General features: G+C 41.4%; 1 protein-coding gene across 2 annotated transcripts in view; it reads left to right on the plus strand.

Moving 5' to 3' along the window:
* LOC125237124 (lachesin-like) overlaps positions 1-19,371 on the plus strand; it is a 265,844-nt gene that overhangs the window by 245,672 nt on the left and 801 nt on the right. The window contains exons 3-13 of one of the 2 annotated variants that reach the window (XM_048144096.1): positions 1,504-1,593; positions 4,994-5,101; positions 9,603-9,684; positions 10,015-10,145; positions 11,745-11,860; positions 12,841-12,970; positions 13,744-13,834; positions 14,689-14,815; positions 17,084-17,239; positions 18,027-18,192; positions 18,962-18,997. In XM_048144096.1, coding sequence (XP_048000053.1) covers positions 1,504-1,593; positions 4,994-5,101; positions 9,603-9,684; positions 10,015-10,145; positions 11,745-11,860; positions 12,841-12,970; positions 13,744-13,834; positions 14,689-14,815; positions 17,084-17,239; positions 18,027-18,192; positions 18,962-18,997 — 1,233 coding nt within the window. The remainder of the gene's footprint in view (positions 1-1,503; positions 1,594-4,993; positions 5,102-9,602; positions 9,685-10,014; positions 10,146-11,744; positions 11,861-12,840; positions 12,971-13,743; positions 13,835-14,688; positions 14,816-17,083; positions 17,240-18,026; positions 18,193-18,961; positions 18,998-19,371) is intronic. The other variant, XM_048144097.1, reaches the window with a different exon arrangement.

The following is a 19,371-nucleotide window of genomic DNA, read 5'->3' on the forward strand; positions in this document are numbered from 1 at the left end:
ACAAAATCTCAAATTTAATTCCAGTTCGGTCTTAGCCAGTCATTAGAGGTAATTGCACTGATGAGTTTTAAACTAATGCACCCATTACACTAATGAAGTTATCAGCTGTTAGTGTTGAAACCCATTCAGTGTTCCATTCATTCACGAATGAACGTATCATTCGATTTCCGTAGTCTTAGTTGACGGTTATCACCGTGTGGCGTGTACATCCGGTTCCAATATCAGGATCTGGAAGGTAATTTTGGTGTCGGTATAGAATTGTTGATTTTTCAGTTTTTTTCCTTTGCCCAATAAGATGTCCGACTGCTAGACAAAGGCACCATAATTTCCACGAGTTCAACGTGTCAAAATGGACTTTTAGGTCTTAATCCAACGATTGATTTTGGCTAAATCCACGGTCCATTTGGGGTCTAAGGCCTATAACATTTATTTAGCCTGACAGTTCTTCGAGCTATGATTGCGATATTAACGGCCATCAACGGGTCAGTTGCAGAAAATTTATGGCCTCCATAGAAAAAAAATCTGAATTGGGACATGATCATTTTGTATGGGATGTAAAAGCACACCTCACCAAAAAAAAAATTAAAAAAGGAGAGATGGAACAGGAATAAGATAATAATGGGAATCTAAATAGAGTTTTTTATTACAGTGATAGAATTACGTTACGTTACCTGTGTGGTGACGAGTTAATAATTTCACCACCCCCTTTCTTCCCGTGGGTGTCGTAGAAGGCGACTATGGGATATGGGTTAAATTGTGGCTTAGGCGAGAGGCTGGCAACCTGTCACTGCAATGCCACAGTTTCGTTTTCTTTCAACCCCTTATTTGCCAAGAGTGGCACTGAAGCTTTAGTAGTTTCATGTGTTCTGCCTACCCCTTTATGGGAAACAGGCGTGATTGTATGTATGTATGATAGAATTACGTTATGTTTTTCTCACGTGAATCGTGTTCAAAACAGCCTTGTTTTCACGGGACATAAAATTACATATGCCGTGGTTCTATGAAACTGTTAAAATAATGCCAGCAAGAAAAGGGAGTGCAGTAGGCCGTATTCCCCTTAGACCACAAGGCCCGGGCCTAGGACTCTAAGCAACCTGGCAATATTTTGAGGTTAAGAATGGGGCCCTGATAAAGCTTAGGAAGCTGATAAAGCTTAACCTTTTTTACGTGCCCCACTTAGCCTTAACAAGGAGCCTGTCTCCATAGTCCAAAGTTCCAAACTATAGCGTGAGTAGGAATGTTTTATTTGTAAATCTGGCCCCGTAGCCGAATGGCATTTCTCCGACGCCAAACGAAAGCGATACGCCGCTGGCTCTGTCGCGCCAATACGCAAGCGCGATAGAGATAGATATCTACTAGCGCTTCGTTTCGTGAGCGTTTCGTGAGCGATTGTGCCATTCGGCTAGCCACCCAGTTAGGGAACAGATAAAGGAAGAATCCCCAAGAAGCGTAAGGCACTATTTGGTTTCATAAATTAACATTATGTTTGTCCATTTGTTTCAGAAGCGAGACACTCTTTGGAACGACGAGAGGCTGACGTGGACTTCTTCCAGGATGACCCGGGCTCCGACAACGAACAGAACGACGAAGGAGGTAAACTTTCATTTTACATCACACTTTCGGAAAGAGGACTTTTCTTTCGTGCCGGCCCGGTTGAAGTGACAATCGTTGATGCTGCAGATGTACTGCGAAAAGATGCCTTTGTATTGTTACGGAAACATACGAACGTATCATGCTATTTCAGTCAGTCTCAGTACAAGATGTACTGACATTGACTGAACTAGCATGACTGAAATACGAAAGTTTCCGGAAAAATACGAAGGAGACCCTTTTCACACTACATCTGTCTGTACCTACGTGGTGATCAAAATTGAGTCTGTCTCTGTCGCGCCACTACTGAAGAGCGATAGGGAGATCTAGCCACGGTGTTTTCAGTCAAAGGAAATAGTAAATCCGATGTACTTTCGATATGTTTAGGAAAATTAACGATAGAGGGCGTAAAAATCAATTATATGCCGTAGTGCAAGTTGTTCGCTAGATGTCACTGTTACCCCCGCAAACTGGGTAATGACTTGTTGTCATAAAATGTGTAAGTATTTTTTCCCCTCACTAGCTCGGAAACACGTGTTTTGTCCTTTAATACCAGCGGGTAAAAACGCATTTTATCCACTAGTGGGTAAAGTAATTTGACCTTGAATAAAGTTAAATTAACTGCTTTAAAATTGATAAAAGTAGGTGAATCTAGTAATAAAGATGATTTACCACCTGTGGAACTACTGGAAGCAGTGATTAAACGCATTTTTGGGTTGTAGTTTCCTCGCTACAGTGAGGGGAAAAATTTTGTGTTACACTCGGGTGCAAATGTATTTTACTTCTCGTGTGTTAAAAAACTCGCAAGTTCAGGATTCTATTTTCGAACCACTCGCTTCGCTCGTGGTTCAAATATAGAATCCTTTCGCTTGCTCGTTTTTCAATTCCACACTCGGCGTTAAAATACAACTTTGCCCCCTTGTATAACAAATAACTATTTGATGTCCAAAATTTTCGCTAGATGTCACTGTACCACCCGCAAACTAGCGAACGGCATTCTATGGCTAATTACATAATTATATTAAATTGTTAATTTATGTCATCTTTTTTGGCAAATAAGTTAGCGTTCAAATATTTATTAATGTGACTGGTTGATGAATGACCTATTTAGAAATCCCGCCATAAATATGTGGCGTTCCATGTTTAAAGGGTCCACATGCTTTATGTTCTAAAAGGAACCTTTAGGCATGGAAAGTCACTTGAAAAGTTGTCGTAACTTAATAATAGATGGCGCTGCATTCGAAAATCTTGACTGATAACTCTATACCATACTATTCAATATACTCTATGGATCTAGCTACGATACGCTTACGTTACGAAGCCTTAGGGCCGGTTGCAGAAGTGTTGCGCAAGTTGCGGAAACTTTCCAAAAAAATATTAAATTTCTTGAAAAATTCACGAAACTTTCACCAAAAATAAAGGCAATTTAAATTTATGAAATGGAAAGTTTTTATCTATACAATTCTGTCCCGGTAAAGCAATTAGCGGTATCTCGAAATCAAAAATATGTATTTGTAAATAGAACTGTCAGTTAGAAAACGTAAGGTATATATTTGAATTAAAATTTTATTTGGGATACCGCCAATTGCCTTATGACGGCAGTAAATTGTCCTTACATAGTATGGAAAGTTTCCGAAGTTTTCCTGTGTGAAAATTTAAGAATTTTGGGAAGTTTCCGTTGGCACATCAGTACAGCAAGCCATCTGTCACCGTTAAAGCGTTCGTTAAATTTAATTGTATGGGAAGTTCCATAGACGTCTGTTGTGTGAAGATGATGTGTCTGTCAAATGGGGTTGATACAACTGGCCCTTAAGCGACTGTTACTTCTGCTAGGCAGGCTGTTAGAAAGGATGTGTCACGTGGTAGAAAATTAATTCCACCTTGGGCGTTAATACTTGGATCTCTCACGATGCTCAGGGTGGCTAGCCGAATGGCACAATCGCTCACGAAACGCTCACGAAACGAAGCGCTAGTAGATATCTATCTCTATCGCGCTTGCGTATTGGCGCGACAGAGCCAGCGGCGTATCGCTTTCGTTTGGCGTCGGAGAAATGCCATTCGGCTACGGGGCCAGGGTGGCTAGCTGAATGACACAATCGCTCACGAAACGCTCACGAAACGAAGCGCTAGTAGATATCTATCTCTATCGCGCTTGCGTATTGGCGCGACAGAGCCAGCGGCGTATCGCTTTCGTTTGGCGTCGGAGAAATGCCATTCAGCTACGGGGCCAGGCTTTTTATTTTAGAATTCTTTGGCTTCTTTAAGGATACCTTTTCATAAATAAGCAAGTAGGGTGCATAACGGTAATTTCGAAAGTCGTATTTTGAAAGTCACATAAAAATCACCATTGTTTCCATCATATCAAGTTTCGAAATTACCCGAACATTTCTGTGCTTCGAAAGTACCCCAATGCACCTTATGTAATTTTGGTCCCTTGTGATACAATTTACTATTGTTATTTTCTGATTTAACCCTTACGATGGCAATGGAGACGTCATGTTTATTACATCACGCTTTCAAAAGGGATTTTCGTATATTCATCTTTCTAACAGTTCAAACAGTTCCGTCAAGCGCCTGAGCATATATAATAGCAAATGACGCAAATGTGCCAAAGAAGTCAAGAGAAGTCCACTGCACATTGCAGACTTCTTCGAGTTCTAGGCACAGGGTGCGTAGCCAAATGGCACAACCGCTCACCAAACACTCACGAAACGTTAGTAGATATCTATCTCTATCGCTCTTGCATATTGGCGCGACAGAGCCAGACTACCTTTCGCGGCGTTTCGTTTTCGTTTCGCGTCGGAGAAATGCCATTCGGCTACGGGGGCCTGGTCCCACCAAAAGCAAGTAAACTATGAGCTTATTGGCTATAAAAAGGAACAAAAGATTGTCGCCTCCGTGTAAATAAAAGAGAGAGCAATTTGTGGTTCATAGCTCGGCTACGAACTAACTCTCCCGCGCTATCATCGCGTCTAATACCTTCCCATACAAAAATGTTCTTATTTTGAAATTGTTGGATTTTAATGAAAATTTGCACATACAATGACACATTCGTTTTTTTGCTCCAACCTATACGACTAAGTATAGGGAAAAACAATTTCGTATCAACGAACTCAACGAGGCAAACACTTGCCAAGATGCAATCAATGAAACCCCCGACGCAAAAACGACGGGGTGTTATAAGTTTGACGTGTCTTTCTGTCTGTGTGTGTGTCAGTCTGTGGCATCGTAGCTCCCAAACGGATGAACCGATTTAGATTTTTTTTTGTTTGAAATTGAGTTAGTCGGGAGTGTTCTTAGTCATGTTTCATAAAAATCGGTCCACAATGTCGCGGTCGGGGGCTTTTCAAAATTTTAATTTTGTGGTTAGGTTATTTTAAATAAAACCTTTCTGCTTTTTCAGAGGATGAGGACGGGCCTATTCCGAACGCCACAATCCTCACCAAACCAGAGGTGTACAAAGTGCCTATAGGAAAAGGAGTGCGGCTGGAATGCAGGATCGATATCCCAGGTAAGGCCACATAATATAATATACTAGCTTTTACCCGCGGCTTCGCCCGCGTAATAAAAGTATTCTTATTGAAACGTGTACAAAAAATAAGATTTTTCATTTGGATCCGTAGGTTTCTTTGTAGGTACATCTGTCCGCGATTATTTCGATTCAGGTAAAGCGGGGCAATTCTCGTCGACTGGGGGGGGGGGGGGGACTTTATAACTGATCTATTTGCTGTACGGTCAGCCAAGAAAGAGGTTTACCACTTTTCGACTCTATTGATTGAAAAGTGGTAAACCACTTTTTTGGCTGACTGTACCTTACACATATTACTATTGTTTTAAATGAAATTCTTGCAACGATTGTAGAATTGTTACACAGCGACAACGGCTTAGGTAGTAGGTACGAATATGTATGTATTTTACCTATATAAATATTTATACTGGGGAAACTTCATACAACCCACATAGCCAGTATCTCGACGCTATGGTCGGTAGGGTAAAAAGTACTTCCTTGCATTATCGCTTACAATTTTTTCCATTTTGCTTATACTTCCTGCAAACGTAAACATATAAAAGGCAAGCAAACGACGATCTTCTTACAGCACATTGAATGTAATAGGTATTACGAATGCAGGATACTCGCCAATGCCTACTTAATCCCTTCCCACTGAGCCGCCTGCATTTTACACTGCCAAGATATCGATTGCCGACCGATTATTCCGACCCCAATCCCTATTCGTATCCCCGTCCCTATCTCTATCCTTGTCCCCGTCCCCGTCCCCGTCCCCGTCCCTCCCCTATCCCTATCCCCGTCCCCGTCCCCTATTCCTATCCCTATTTCTATCCCTATCCCTATCTATCCCTATCTCTATCCCCATCCCCTATCCCTGTCCCCGTCCCCGTCCCCGTCCCCGTCCCCGTCCCCGTCCCCGTCCCCGTCCCCGTCCCCGTCCCCGTCCCCGTCCCCGTCCCCGTCCCCGTCCCCGTCCCCGTCCCCGTCCCCGTCCCCGTCCCCGTCCCCGTCCCCGTCCCCGTCCCCGTCCCCGTCCCCCTCCCCGTCCCCGTCCCCGTCCCCGTCCCCGTCCCCGTCCCCGTCCCCGTCCCCGTCACCGTCCCCGTCCCCGTCCCCGTCCCCGTCCCCGTCCCCGTCCCCGTCCCCGTCCCCGTCCCCGTCCCCGTCCCCGTCCCCGTCCCCGTCCCCGTCCCCGTCCCCGTCCCCGTCCCCGTCCCCGTCCCCGTCCCCGTCCCCGTCCCCGTCCCCGTCCCCGTCCCCGTCCCCGTCCCCGTCCCCGTCCCCGTCCCCGTCCCCGTCCCTGTCCCTGTCCCCGTCCCTGTCCCTGTCCCTGTCCCTGTCCTTGCCCCTGTCAAATTATCATGCTAGGAGGTGAACTTTGAAAAATCCTTTCTTAGTGCTCCTCTAAGGAACTTCCGTGTCAATTTGAAATCTCTTGAACCAGAAGTAAAGATAAAAACTAAACCTATACTTATGGCTATTTTGGATATTTTAACCCCATTGCACAACAACAGGGGAGAAAATTTCTTTTGCACCTCATTAGATTTTAAAATCGTTGTATTTATCGTGATCAGCGACCCGATAAACCATAAAAACGATACCCATATTGTGTTTTTAACTTTACCCCCTTTGCACCCCTTTAGGGGTCAAATTTTCAAAATAAACCTGAAACATGTATTTAGTCATATGTCTTTAGGAATCCTCCTGTGAAGTTTCATACAAACTTTGAACCCCCCATTTCACCCTTTTAAAAGGAGAATTTTGAAAAATCCTTTCTTAGTGCTCCTCTACGCCATATAAGGAACCTATGTGCCAAATTTGACATCTCTAGGACCAGCGGTTTCGGCTGTGCGTTGATATGTCAGTCAGTCAGTCAATATCTTCTTTTATATATTTTTTTGATATTTAAACCCCATTGCACCACAACAGGGGAGAAGGTATTTCACTTCCGCCTCGTTAGATTTTAAAAACGTTGTATTTATCATGATCAGCGACCCGATAAACCATAAAAACGATACCCATATTGATATTTTTACTTTATCACCCCCTTTTCACCCTTTTAGGGGTTAAATTTTCAAAAAACCTGAAACACGTATTCAGTCATATGTCTTAAGGAATCTTCCTGTGAAGTTTCGAATAAAATAGTCAAACTAATCTTGTTTCCCCATACAAACTTTGAACCCCCATTTGACCCCCTTAGGAGGTGAATTTTGGAAAATCCTTTCTTAGTGCTCCTCTACACTATATAAGGAACCTACGTGCCAAATTTGAAAGCTCTAGGACCAGCGGTTTCGGCTGTGCGTTGATATGTCAGTCAGTCAGTCAGCTTCTTCTTTTATACTTATATTTAGATAAAATAGTACAAGTACAGAAGGCTCACTGCTTTGATGGTCACAAAATGCCGCCTATCATAATTCTTACCTACATTAACAAACGGACAGCACGCGTGCAGCCGACAATGAGTTCTATTGCGCCGCGCGAAGGTCTTCACCACTGAATAAGCCGCAAATGCGCGGCCGCCGTTATGTTCTTTGTAGCTCGGTGAAGGAATCGCGGTGTGAACCGCCCCTGGTATGACCCCCAAAAGAATCATACCATTGGGTATAAAAATGGTCATACTTATTGTATGGACTCACATATATTTTGGTGGTTTCGTCACGTAGACATGGAGTCTCCCGTCTAAATTATCTAAGAAGTCATAGCTTATAAAAATATAGCAGGCGGCCAGAATACTAAAAATATTACTCATGAAGGCTAGACCCGCCATAGGCTATACATGTCATCTATTTTGATTTATAGCACTTATAATGCAGTCGTCCCGCTGTCTAGCGGCCATGACAGTTACCCGGACGCGCGTGCAATGCGCATACTTTTCGGCGCCAAACACCTAACAATATTCTTATTTCAAAGTTATAACGTTCACTTTTGACCACTTCAGTTTACAGCTATCGCGTGCGTACGATTTTGGCGCCACCGGATTTGACGTTGCGTCATTTTTATTACCTATGAATAATTTATCAGTTTCATAGATAAACCTTAATGTTTTAACAATAAAGTTGAATTGATAGTTATCAGTGTGGATGTTGGACATTGTTTTATGACTTTTTTATGCTGATTTTGGACTTCCTCGACCTGGGTGATACAATGACGCCACCGAATTTCCGTTTATGTATTTAAAATACTTAGGGGAAGTCCACAATTAAACCATTATTGGAAGCATCCATACTAAGGGCCTATTTACACGGTGCGTTAACCCGTTACGTAAATATCCTAGTTTCTTTACATGTAGTTGATTTGTGAGCTGTAGGTATTGTCCCAGCAGTCCGCAATGTATCTAAAATCGCAGGTGACTTCTCATACCATGTAAACGGGCCCTTATATGTATAGTAGAGATGGGCCGAATATTCGGTAAATATTCGGTATTCGGCATATTCGGCAAGTTTTTCAATGTTCCTATTCGGCCGAATAATTCGGTTGCTTTGCCGAATATTTAACGAATAAACAAAGTAAAAAATAATGAAGATCTTACGTATTGTTGGATAATAAGCTCCTATTTTAGTAGCTTTCTAAGGAACTACTAGAAAGAGATAATTGCCTATACGTCAAAATACAAATACAAAGTTGGAAAAACCGTAGTTTAAGAGTTGAGAAGAGTTTAGAGTTGTTTTAACTAAGTTTTAGTTAAATTCACTAAATCGTAATAACATAATATGTAGTTCTAGTAACATATGTAACCATTATCAATCTTTTAATAGTTTTTTCTTAACATCCGCTTTCTAAATATGGCGTAACCGAATATTCGGCCGAATGTTCGGTTCGGTAAGAGCTAAACCGAATGTTCGGTCGAATATTCGTATTCGGCAAAGTCCATATTCGGCCCATCTCTAATGTATAGTTAGTATAGTGTCGCTCTTTCTAATCCCTTGTAAGTGTGCAATTTTTTTCGCAATACAATGATTTATTAGTTCTCTCTATACACATGCAATGTTTAGTATTGTATATACCTCCAAGAAAGCTGTCACTCGTAGCAAAGATGCATTTATTATGTGTATAAAGATTTCTAATCAAGTGCCGGACGAGATTAAGAATTTACACAAGAACATTCAATCGATTCAAAAAAAATTACTTATTATATAATTATCAAATTAACGAATTTCTCAACTATACATAAGTTAGGTTATTTAATAGATTAGATTGTAAGTACATTATGCATGCCTGTAAGGTAGTTTTAGCTAGTGATACCCCTGAAGTATACACTTGTATTCCTAGATATATATTTCCACCTTTCTGTACCTAAAACTGTGCGTAATAAATCACTTCATTTCATTTCATTCAGATCACATAGCTAAATAATGTATGTAGACAAAACTACCACATTGCTTAAAGTCTGTGCCTTAAGCTATAATAGGAGTGAAATGAAACTCGTTTTCGTGAGTGATATGAACTGAAAAGCTCAAAAGCCCATATTTTTCACTAGGCCAATAACATCTGCTTTTTTTTTTAGATACGATGGTAACCTGGATGAGGGGAGACATAGGCCTGGTCGTGCTTGGAACACAACTGGCTGATCCGAACAAGTATCAAAAGTAAGTACCTACCTCTGTGACTACACCGAAAAGCGACTGGTAAATATCAAATGACATTTCACACATAAGTTCAGATAAACTCAATTGGTACGAGCCGGGTTCGAACCCGCGACCTCCGGATCGAAAGTCGCACGCTCTTACCGCTAGGCCACCAAGCGCTTCTTCAATCCCTGTATCGCTTGGAAATACCTACCATTTTTAGGGTTAGCTCATTGACACAGCAAGCGATAGACGAGACGTGGCATATTTAGTTGGCGAAATAAGTCCCTATCCCTACATACATTCGTAATGCAATATGTAACATCTAAATATATGTAAAATGTGTTTCAGGAACGGTACTGACCTCATTATCCACAATGTGGTGCAAGCAGATGCAGGTGGCTACCAGTGCAAGGTTGAGCAAACGCCTCCCGTTCAAATTGAGCATCAGATCGTTGTTGAGCAGGCAGCACAAATTACTAGTAAGTTCATTTTGTAAGATTAAACGAATAACAGTGAAACACAGGGCAGATGAGAAGCCCAATTATAATTTTAAAAAACCGGCCAAGAGCGTGTCGGGCCACGCTCAGTGTAGGGTTCCGTAGTTTTCCGTATTTTTCTCAAAAACTACTGAACCTATCAAGTTCAAAACAATTTTCCTAGAAAGTGTTTATAAAGTTCTACTTTTGTGATTTTTTTCATATTTTTTAAACATATGGTTCAAAAGTTAGAGGGGGGGGGGGGACGCACTTTTTTTCCTTTAGGAGCGATTATTTCCGAAAATATTAATGTTATCAAAAAACGATCTTATTAAACCCTTATTCATTTTTAAATACCTATCCAACAATATATCACATGTTGGGGTTGGAATGAAAAAAAAAATCAGCGCCCACTTTACATGTAGGGGGGGTACCCTAATAAAACATTTTTTTCCATTTTTTATTTTTGCACTTTGTTGGCGTGATTGATATACATATTGGTACCAAATTTCAGCTTTCTAGTGCTAACGGTTACTGAGATTATCCGCGGACGGACGGACGGACGGACGGACGGACAGACAGACATGGCGAAACTATAAGGGTTCCTAGTTGACTACGGAACCCTAAAAAAAGATCAATTGAGCAAACGCCTCCCGTGCAGATTGAACATCGGGTCGAGTTGTATTAGAGATAGCAGCACAAATTACGACCATTTTTGTTTTTGCTACTGGTAGTAGTAACTACCCCTAATTGCTAAGAGCGGTCCTGATTCTTGAAGTTTCATGTGCTCTGTCTACCCCTTATGGAAATACAGGCGTATGTAGATATTTGATATCAAAAGATTTTTATTGTGCTCTGTCTACCCCTTATTGAAATACATGTGTAAATAAACTTATATTGACCGGGATATAGACCGTGATTACCTTTTTGATTTTTGTCGAGCTCCCGATATTTCGACGCAGTTGCATGCATCATGATCACGGAAAACTGACGAAGGCGGGTGGATGTTAAAGTTGTATAGACAGCGCGCGTCACTACGTTTGTTCAATTCTGACTTCACCGGTTTTTTACACAAACAAATCACTGGATTCCATACATTAGATAGTTTGAAGCCATCCTCACGATTGAAATTTTTATATTTGTGAATCTCAATGGCTTCTCTTACCAATCTCGGTATGTAGTGGCGTTCCGTCGAAATTACCTTAGGACTATGCAACTCGATCCAATGATTTGCAATGAGTGACACTGTGAGTGTAGTGTGTTTGGACAGACCATCGAGTGTGAACGCGACCAGTGGTAACGCTGAAAGTGAACGCAGCCGACGCGCGCGAAGGAGGGTAGATCGCGCGCTGTCTATACAACTTTAACATCCACCCGCCTTCGTTAGTTTTCCGTGATCATGATGCATGCAACTGCGTCGAAATATCGGGAGCTCGACAAAAATCAAAAAGGTAATCACGGTCTATATCCCGGTCAATATAAGTCTGATGAAAATAACCGTGAATCATTCAAAACTCTTATGTGTAAATAAATGTCTGAAATCAAAAGGTTTTTAAAATATATTGGAACTAAGTAAACAGAATATTTTGTTTGTATTTTCAGGCATCTCAGCGTCGGATGACGGCAAGCCAGCCCCAGGGTCGGATCTCACCCTGTCCTGCAGTGCTACCGGCATCCCCGCCCCGAAGATCATCTGGTCGAAGCTGGTCAATGGACAGGTCAGTAAAATATTAGAGACGTTTGGTCGAAGGTAGTCAATGTACTGGTCAGTTTGTTTGCTTGATGTAAAACAAAATAAATAAATAAATATTGGGGGACACCTTACACAGATATTAGCCTCAAACTAAGCAAAGCTTGTACTATGGGTGCTAAGCGACGATATATATACTTAAATAGATAAATACATACTTATATACATAGAAAACATCCATGACTCAGGAACAAATATCTGTGCTCATCACACAAATAAATGCCCTTACCGGGATTCGAACCCAGGACCGCGGCTAAGCAGGCAGGGTCACTACCGACTGAGCCAGACCGGTCGTCAAAAGCTTTTTCATCATCCTCCCTGCGATATCCCGGCCACGGCGCATAGGAGCCTGGGGTCGGCTTTGACAACTAATCCCAAGATTTAGCGACTGCCATCTGACCTTCCAACCCGAAGGGTAACTAGGCCTTATTGGAATTAGTCCGGTTTCCTCACGATGTTTTCCTTCACCGAAAAGCGACTGGCAAATATCAAATGGCATTGCGCACTTAAGTTTCTAAAAACTGATTGGTACGAGCCGGGGTTCGAACCCGCGACCTCCGGATCGTAAGTCGCACGCTCTTATCGCTAGGCCACCAGTGCTTTTTTAATTTCAATAAATGTGACAGAAAACAAAAGCTTTCTGTCACATTTATGTATCTTATGGTATTGTAGGCTTATAATTAGTGACGTTAGGTCAGAAGACAGTACGGTTCCCAGCACCACCACCAAGTTTTTAGCACCAATCGGGGGTCCCGTATGTCGGTAGACGGTAGACGGTAGGTAATTCCTACGGACCAGGGTACACACTCGACCCCCTAATAAAGTTCACATACCAGAGAAGAGTCCAAGTTTCAAAAGAAATTCTAATAAAACGGACCATAATCTTGATGTTAGGCCGAATTGTTTTAGTTCAGTCTTTAGTTTACATATTCTTTTTTTAAATTACAGAACGCAAAGATCGGTGAAGGAGCCGTCCATACCATCAAGAACGTGAAGGCGGAAGATTCTGGCACCTACTACTGCTATGCCATGGGCACCACCAACGCTGATACGAAGACTATTGAAGTCTCTGTTAGAAGTACGTATTATTCTACTATTTGAGAGTTTTTGACGTTTTATTACGTTACAGGTCGAGTCACGAAAGCTGGCACAAATGGAATGAACGAAACTTTGATTGTGTGAGTGACACCTGCATCGCTATACAATCGTAACTGTCAAGAGCCACCATTTTATTGGTTAATCTGTTACACACATACACATTTTCATTCACTCATTCGTTCCATTAGTGCCAGCTCTTGTGAATTTGCCTGCTCAATAGCATAAACATTATTACGGAAGATTACATTGTATGTAGATAGTGAACAGCGCCCCAAACGGTTATTTACTACAACCAAAAATTAGCATTTACCTTACCGTTTTCGCTATAGGGTAACGTATTTTAAAATGTTAACAAGTCATGGATGAGGCTCTGTATTCTATAGAAATGATTTGATGATGTCACGCCGCGGTATGGAGGTGAGGCGTAAAGCGTAGCGATGGGCGACACGATAAGCGTCCGCCACTGTCATCCAAGTCTATAAGTTTTGTTAGTTCGCTCGAAACTGAGCGAGGTGCGTGCTTATGTTACAGAAGTATACATACGCGTCATTCTACCTATTAACTATCTGTACAGGTACAAAGTAAAAGTAGAGGTTCTTGAAATTGAAGATGGATAATTTCGGGAACGCACTACCGATACTTACAATTGGCAGCAACAAACGCTGTTACAAAGACGATACAGAGTACAGAATCATTTATTTGTCCAAAAAAATTATTTGTCAAAATACTTAATGAAAGCTTCATTTGTTACAGGGAAGCCTAATGTGCACGTTCATCGTTCCGTCATCAACTCTGCCATTGGTGTGGAGGCTTTCATGAGGTGCAACGTCCACGAGCAAGAACCGTAAGTGCTATAGAAGATTTTTACGAGGAGCTACTTAAAACGTGCTCCATGCTCCGTGGAGCTATAAGGGCGAAGCTTTCGCTTCTTTGTAAGACGATGCGAACCAACTCCACGAATCATCCACTAATCGAAGCTCATCAACGAATCCCGGCCTCTCTGAATCCTACTCTATGATAACTGCTATTACGGCCCAGCCACGACATTGGTCTAAGCGCGACAGCGGCGAGCGGCGGCCATACATAAGAGCGAGACACAGCGATGGGACTTTTCATTCGCACGTATGGCTGCCGCTCACCGCTGTCGCGCTTAGACCAATGTCGTGGCTGGGCCGTTAATGCAGAAACGCTTAAGTCAGGACTACCAACCCAACGGCCTATCATCTGCCAAGTGGTGAAAATAAAATGACTAGTTTGATTCGAGTGAATTTAAATGACCGATTTGTTTAACCTATAGCGTCCCACCATACAAAAAATATGCCAAACAAATTTGAATCAATGGTACTATAAAAGAGGACTGAATTTCATTTGTTTGAAAATCGAACGAATCAAAATAAAAACAACTCAATTTCATTTAACGTAGATTCAAAATTCATCGTAGGTATTTTGTCCTAGTATTAGGACATTGAACCAAAGAAGGTTAATCATAAACAGGTACGAGTACATACGCGTTGCGCATAAATGGCGTCAGGAAACTTAGGAGTCACAGAGCTGACTATGGAAATGCGTTTTCAGAGAGATAGATTTTTACCGGAAAATTAAAACAATTCCCGAGTCTATGAGTGTTTGTGTCAAGTAATTTGTTATCGATATGAAAGTCGATCACACCTCACATTAATATCCTTTTTCGTTTACCAGGGTCTCAATCAGGTGGTTCAAGGGTGACCAGGAGATCGATCCGTCGCGTTACACCACGCAGGGCACAGAGTCCAACTTCACTGTCGTCCCGCAGTCCGACGCCGATTTTGGCACCTACACCTGCAGGGTAAGTTTGTATCAGTGGCAGATCTGCTCCATATGGATTCGACTTAGGGCCGGTTGCATCAAACCATCTGTCACCGTTAAAGCGTTCGTTTTTAGGGTTCCGTAGTGTTTATGAACGGACAAGAGGGGGCAAAATAGAAATACAAAAATCTGTCAAGGTGGTCAAAGACATGCACTAACCTTCTCTCCGGGAGTCAGGAACTGCAGGCAGGATTGGCTGGGGTCCACACTTCATCACGGAAGCACAACCGTTTTTGCACATGTCTTATAACAGTCTGTCTGGTGTCAACAACTAATTAGAGGGCCGCGCGGGCGGGGCGAGGCGCGAGGGGAGGGGAAACATATATTTTAAATATATATGGTTAGGTAGCACAGAGAACCTCCTATAGAGTGGCAATCTTGTATATTTTGTTCGCGATACGAGTCACCAGTGTTTGGGGTGTGAGGAGCGGGCGGGGAATGTGTTAAGCGCGCTGTGATTGGCCGTTTCAAGGACGGCGGGCAGTCGCGCCAGATGAAAAGGGACAGAAGTATGACTGTCCCTCTACTGACGCGTAAGTGGCCAATGTAAGTTGACCTATGCCGGCTCTGAATAAATTATAAATATGACTTATTTGTGGAATGTAATGCCGTCTGTTTTTAAATTTGAGCTTCTTGTTACCTTTCCACACCATTTCACACTACAGGTGGACATCTTTAAGGCATCAAAATACCCTTTTCCAATTTTTTAGTGCGAAAAACACGCGCTGCTTTCGGGTCTGTTACTTGGTCGATACTGATCGGGCACGGCGAGCGCCCGCGCTTATATCAGTGCAAATACTAGGAAGGCTGGCGATCGCGAGTCGTCTTGTAATGGATGTCTATAGGGGTTGGTCTGTGTTAGGTAGGTAGAATTATAGGTAGAATTTTGAACACGTAGTCAACTAAGAACCCTTATAGTTTCGCCATGTCTGTCTGTCCGTCCGTCTGTCCGCGGATAATCTCAGTAACCGTTAGTACTAGAAAGGTGAAATATGGTACCAATATGTATATTAATCACGCCAACAAATGCAAAAATAAAAAATGGAAAAAAATGTTTTATTAGGGTACCCCCCCTACATGTAAAGTGGGGGCTGATATTTTTTTTTTCATTCTAACCCCAACGAGTGATATACTGTTGGATAGGTATTTAAAAATGAATAAGGGTTTACTAAGATCGTTTTTTTGATAATATTAATATTTTCGGAAATAATCGCTCCTAAAGGAAAAAAGTGCGTCCCCCCCCCATCTAACTTTTGAACCATATGTTTAAAAAATATGAAAAAAAATTACAAAAGTAGAACTTTATAAAAACTTTCTAGGAAAATTGTTTTGAACTTTATAGGTTCAGTAGTTTTGGAGAAAAATACGGAAAACTACGGAACCCTACACTGAGCGTGGCCCGAAACGCTCTTGGCCGGTTTTTGTTTATTGTATGGGAAGTTCCATAGTCGTCTGCTGCGTGACGATGATGTGTCTGTGTCTGTCAAAAGTGGTTGAAGCAACTGGCCCTTAACAAGCCCTTAATCGTTACAGATTCAGTGCGAAAAGGGTTTCCTTCGGAAACGTTCGTATTTGTCATGCTAGTTCAGTCAATATCAGTACATCTTGTACGACGTTCATCGTAGACATTTGCGACACAGTGACAGGCTGCCAGCCTCTCGCCTACGTCATAATTAAAACCCGTATCCCATTGTCGACTTCTAAGACACCGGAGGAAAGGGGTGGTGAAATTCTTAACCCTCCATCACACGGGCAAGTAGCAACTACTTCTACGGGGGTTGTTTTAATCATCTACTAAATCATCCTTGCGTTATCCCGTTATTCGCCGCGGCTCATGCCTGGGGTCCACTGTGAAAACTAATCCCAAGATTTAGCGTAAGCACAGTTTTACGAAAGCGACTACCATTAGGAATTAGTCCGGTTTCCTCACGATGGTTTCCTTCACCGAAAAGCGACTGGCAAATATCAAATGACATTTCGCACATAAGTTCCGAAAAACTTATTGGTGCCGCGACCTCCAGATTGAAAGTCGCACGATGTTACCTCTAGGCCACCGGCGCTTCTTTTAAATCATCTATTAATAATATTGTCTTCGGTTACCGCGATAGTTACTCATGAAATAAAACTATGGAAACGGATTAAATCGCGTATAATGAATTTAAAATTCACCCCGACGTTTCGAACTCTTTACAGCGTTCGTGGTCAACGGGTGACTGATCATCTATTAATGTAAGACATTATTTTCCAGGCCGAATGCGTCTTCGGTACCCACCACCGTTCCATCGAGCTGGTTGAGACCCCTGTAGTGGAGCGGCTGGAGTCTGATGGCAGCAAACTGTCCTGGTCCGTCCACTCTCACCTGCCACTCAGGAGCATCGAGATACAGCTTATTGATACTGTCAATGTAAGTAACGTTCTATGTATAAAATTTTCCCATTACTAACGACCGGTCTGGCCTAAGAATCCCGGTAAGGGCATTTATTTGTGTGATGAGCACAGATATTTGTTCCTGAGTCATGGATGTTTTCTATGTATATAAGTATTTGTATATTATATATGTCGTTGCCATGAGTACCCGCAACATAAGCCTTCTTGAGCTTACCGTGGGACTCAGTCAATCTGTGTAAGAATGTCCTATAACAATTATTTTATTTTATTTTTTGATTTTTTTTCCGGGGTCAAAGGAGATTTGACCGAAATGGGGCATTCTGGCAACATATATGGTCAAATGTGTGACAAAATCACTAGATAAGAATACTTGTAATGTTTCAATGTCACACCCTCAGCAGACATAAAATTAAGGACTTGAAGAAGCAGGCTACAAAACAAAACACTAACCTTGCTCCGTTATCAAGCTCACGGACATGGTCAAAAGAGTTCTTGAATTATTGAAGAGTCTTTCATAAAAGGCCAATTGTGCAAAAGATCATCGAGGGTCGAGGTAGATATTAAAAAAAAATAAAAAAAATTATTGTTACACACAGTAAAATACATTAAATGGTTTCTCTGGCGGATCCCAAACTAGGCTGAGCCTGTGTCTTGGGACCCTGGAGTGCAGTACGTCTTTATACAATCTAGAATTATAATTAAGGCACCCAAAATTATAAGATCTTTCTAGTCTAAATGTGACCTCAACTTTAGAAATCCATAGAAAAATAGTTAATACTTAATAACATAAATCATACTTTCAGGGAACCTCGAAGAACATCGAAGTACCAGTGCCGGACCAAAAGACTCACGAATACGATTTCACATACGTCGTGAATTCAGTGCAACCTGGCCTCTATGATGCTGTGGTGAAGGTCGAAAATTCCAAGGGCATGGGCGAGAACAGCTTACCTGTTGAACTTAAAGACGGTAATATTTTATTTTAGTTATAGTCTGATAAGCCAACTTTGTCAGTAGAAAATTAATAATTAATGACTCCACGGCCGATACGGCCACGGCGACTGCTTTCAAGTCCGTTGCTGTCTCTGGTGTGCTCTCAAATGGCTTTTGTTTCGGAAAAATAGTAGAAAATGATGCGTATTTAAATGTACGTACGGAATACCAACCCGTCGCGTTTTCATTTTACTTGACACGTTCGCTGCAGTACCGAGTCGGAAGGCCTTATACAAAATATGGGTATGCACCTAATTAATTGCGAGTGAATTTAATTGCAGCAGCGAAGATTTGATCCTTGTTTACATGCTGATTTTATGTTTTGTTCCTAATTGACGAATGTATTTTCTACTGACAAATATTGGTTGTAAGACTATTGTTGTCATTTAATTTATTTTGAGTTACTTTGTGTTTTAATCTCACATGTAAAAAATCATTACAACTTTTGAAATTCACAATCAGAAATAAAAGACCTGCAGTAAACGGCCATAGAGAATGCACATCGGTTGTCTCTTTCTTGCTTAATGTGACGTTAACTGTCTCTTTCCAAAGACCGATGTGCGTTCTTTATGGCCGTTTACTGTACGTAATCTTATTATTTCGTCATAATAACTCAAACTTACATGTTTGACATTGATAACATGAATGCTCTGAGTTTCTATCAAAACTACAAAAGATTTAAAATTAACTTTAATGCATGTGTTTTTTTTTTGTTTTTAATTTATTTCATTTTACTTCATTTTAGTTGAACAAGATCCTGCACGCATCCAAGTTGCGAGATGTAAGTATTTTATGCTTATTTTTCAGTATTTTTTTTGCTAAATAACCTATCACATTATTTTTAGTCATATTTTCATTTTTTTACATTTTAATTTTAACGGTTTACACAGTCGACGACTTTAATCTTGGGATGTTAAAATAAATAATAATTATTATTTCCATAATGGCATTGTAATAGTACATTGCGATAGGTACAATGAAATTCGAAACGAGTGGCGATAAATTACATACATACATACATACATACAATCACGCCTGTTTCCCAGAGGGGTAGGCAGAGATCACGGATTTCCATTTACTACGATCCTGACAAACCACTTTCGCTTCACACACTTTCATAACATTTCTCATACATAAATTAAAACGCAAATATAA

Source organism: Leguminivora glycinivorella, chromosome 20 (assembly GCF_023078275.1).
Source record: "Leguminivora glycinivorella isolate SPB_JAAS2020 chromosome 20, LegGlyc_1.1, whole genome shotgun sequence".
In the NCBI taxonomy this organism is placed as follows: Eukaryota; Metazoa; Arthropoda; class Insecta; order Lepidoptera; family Tortricidae; genus Leguminivora; species Leguminivora glycinivorella.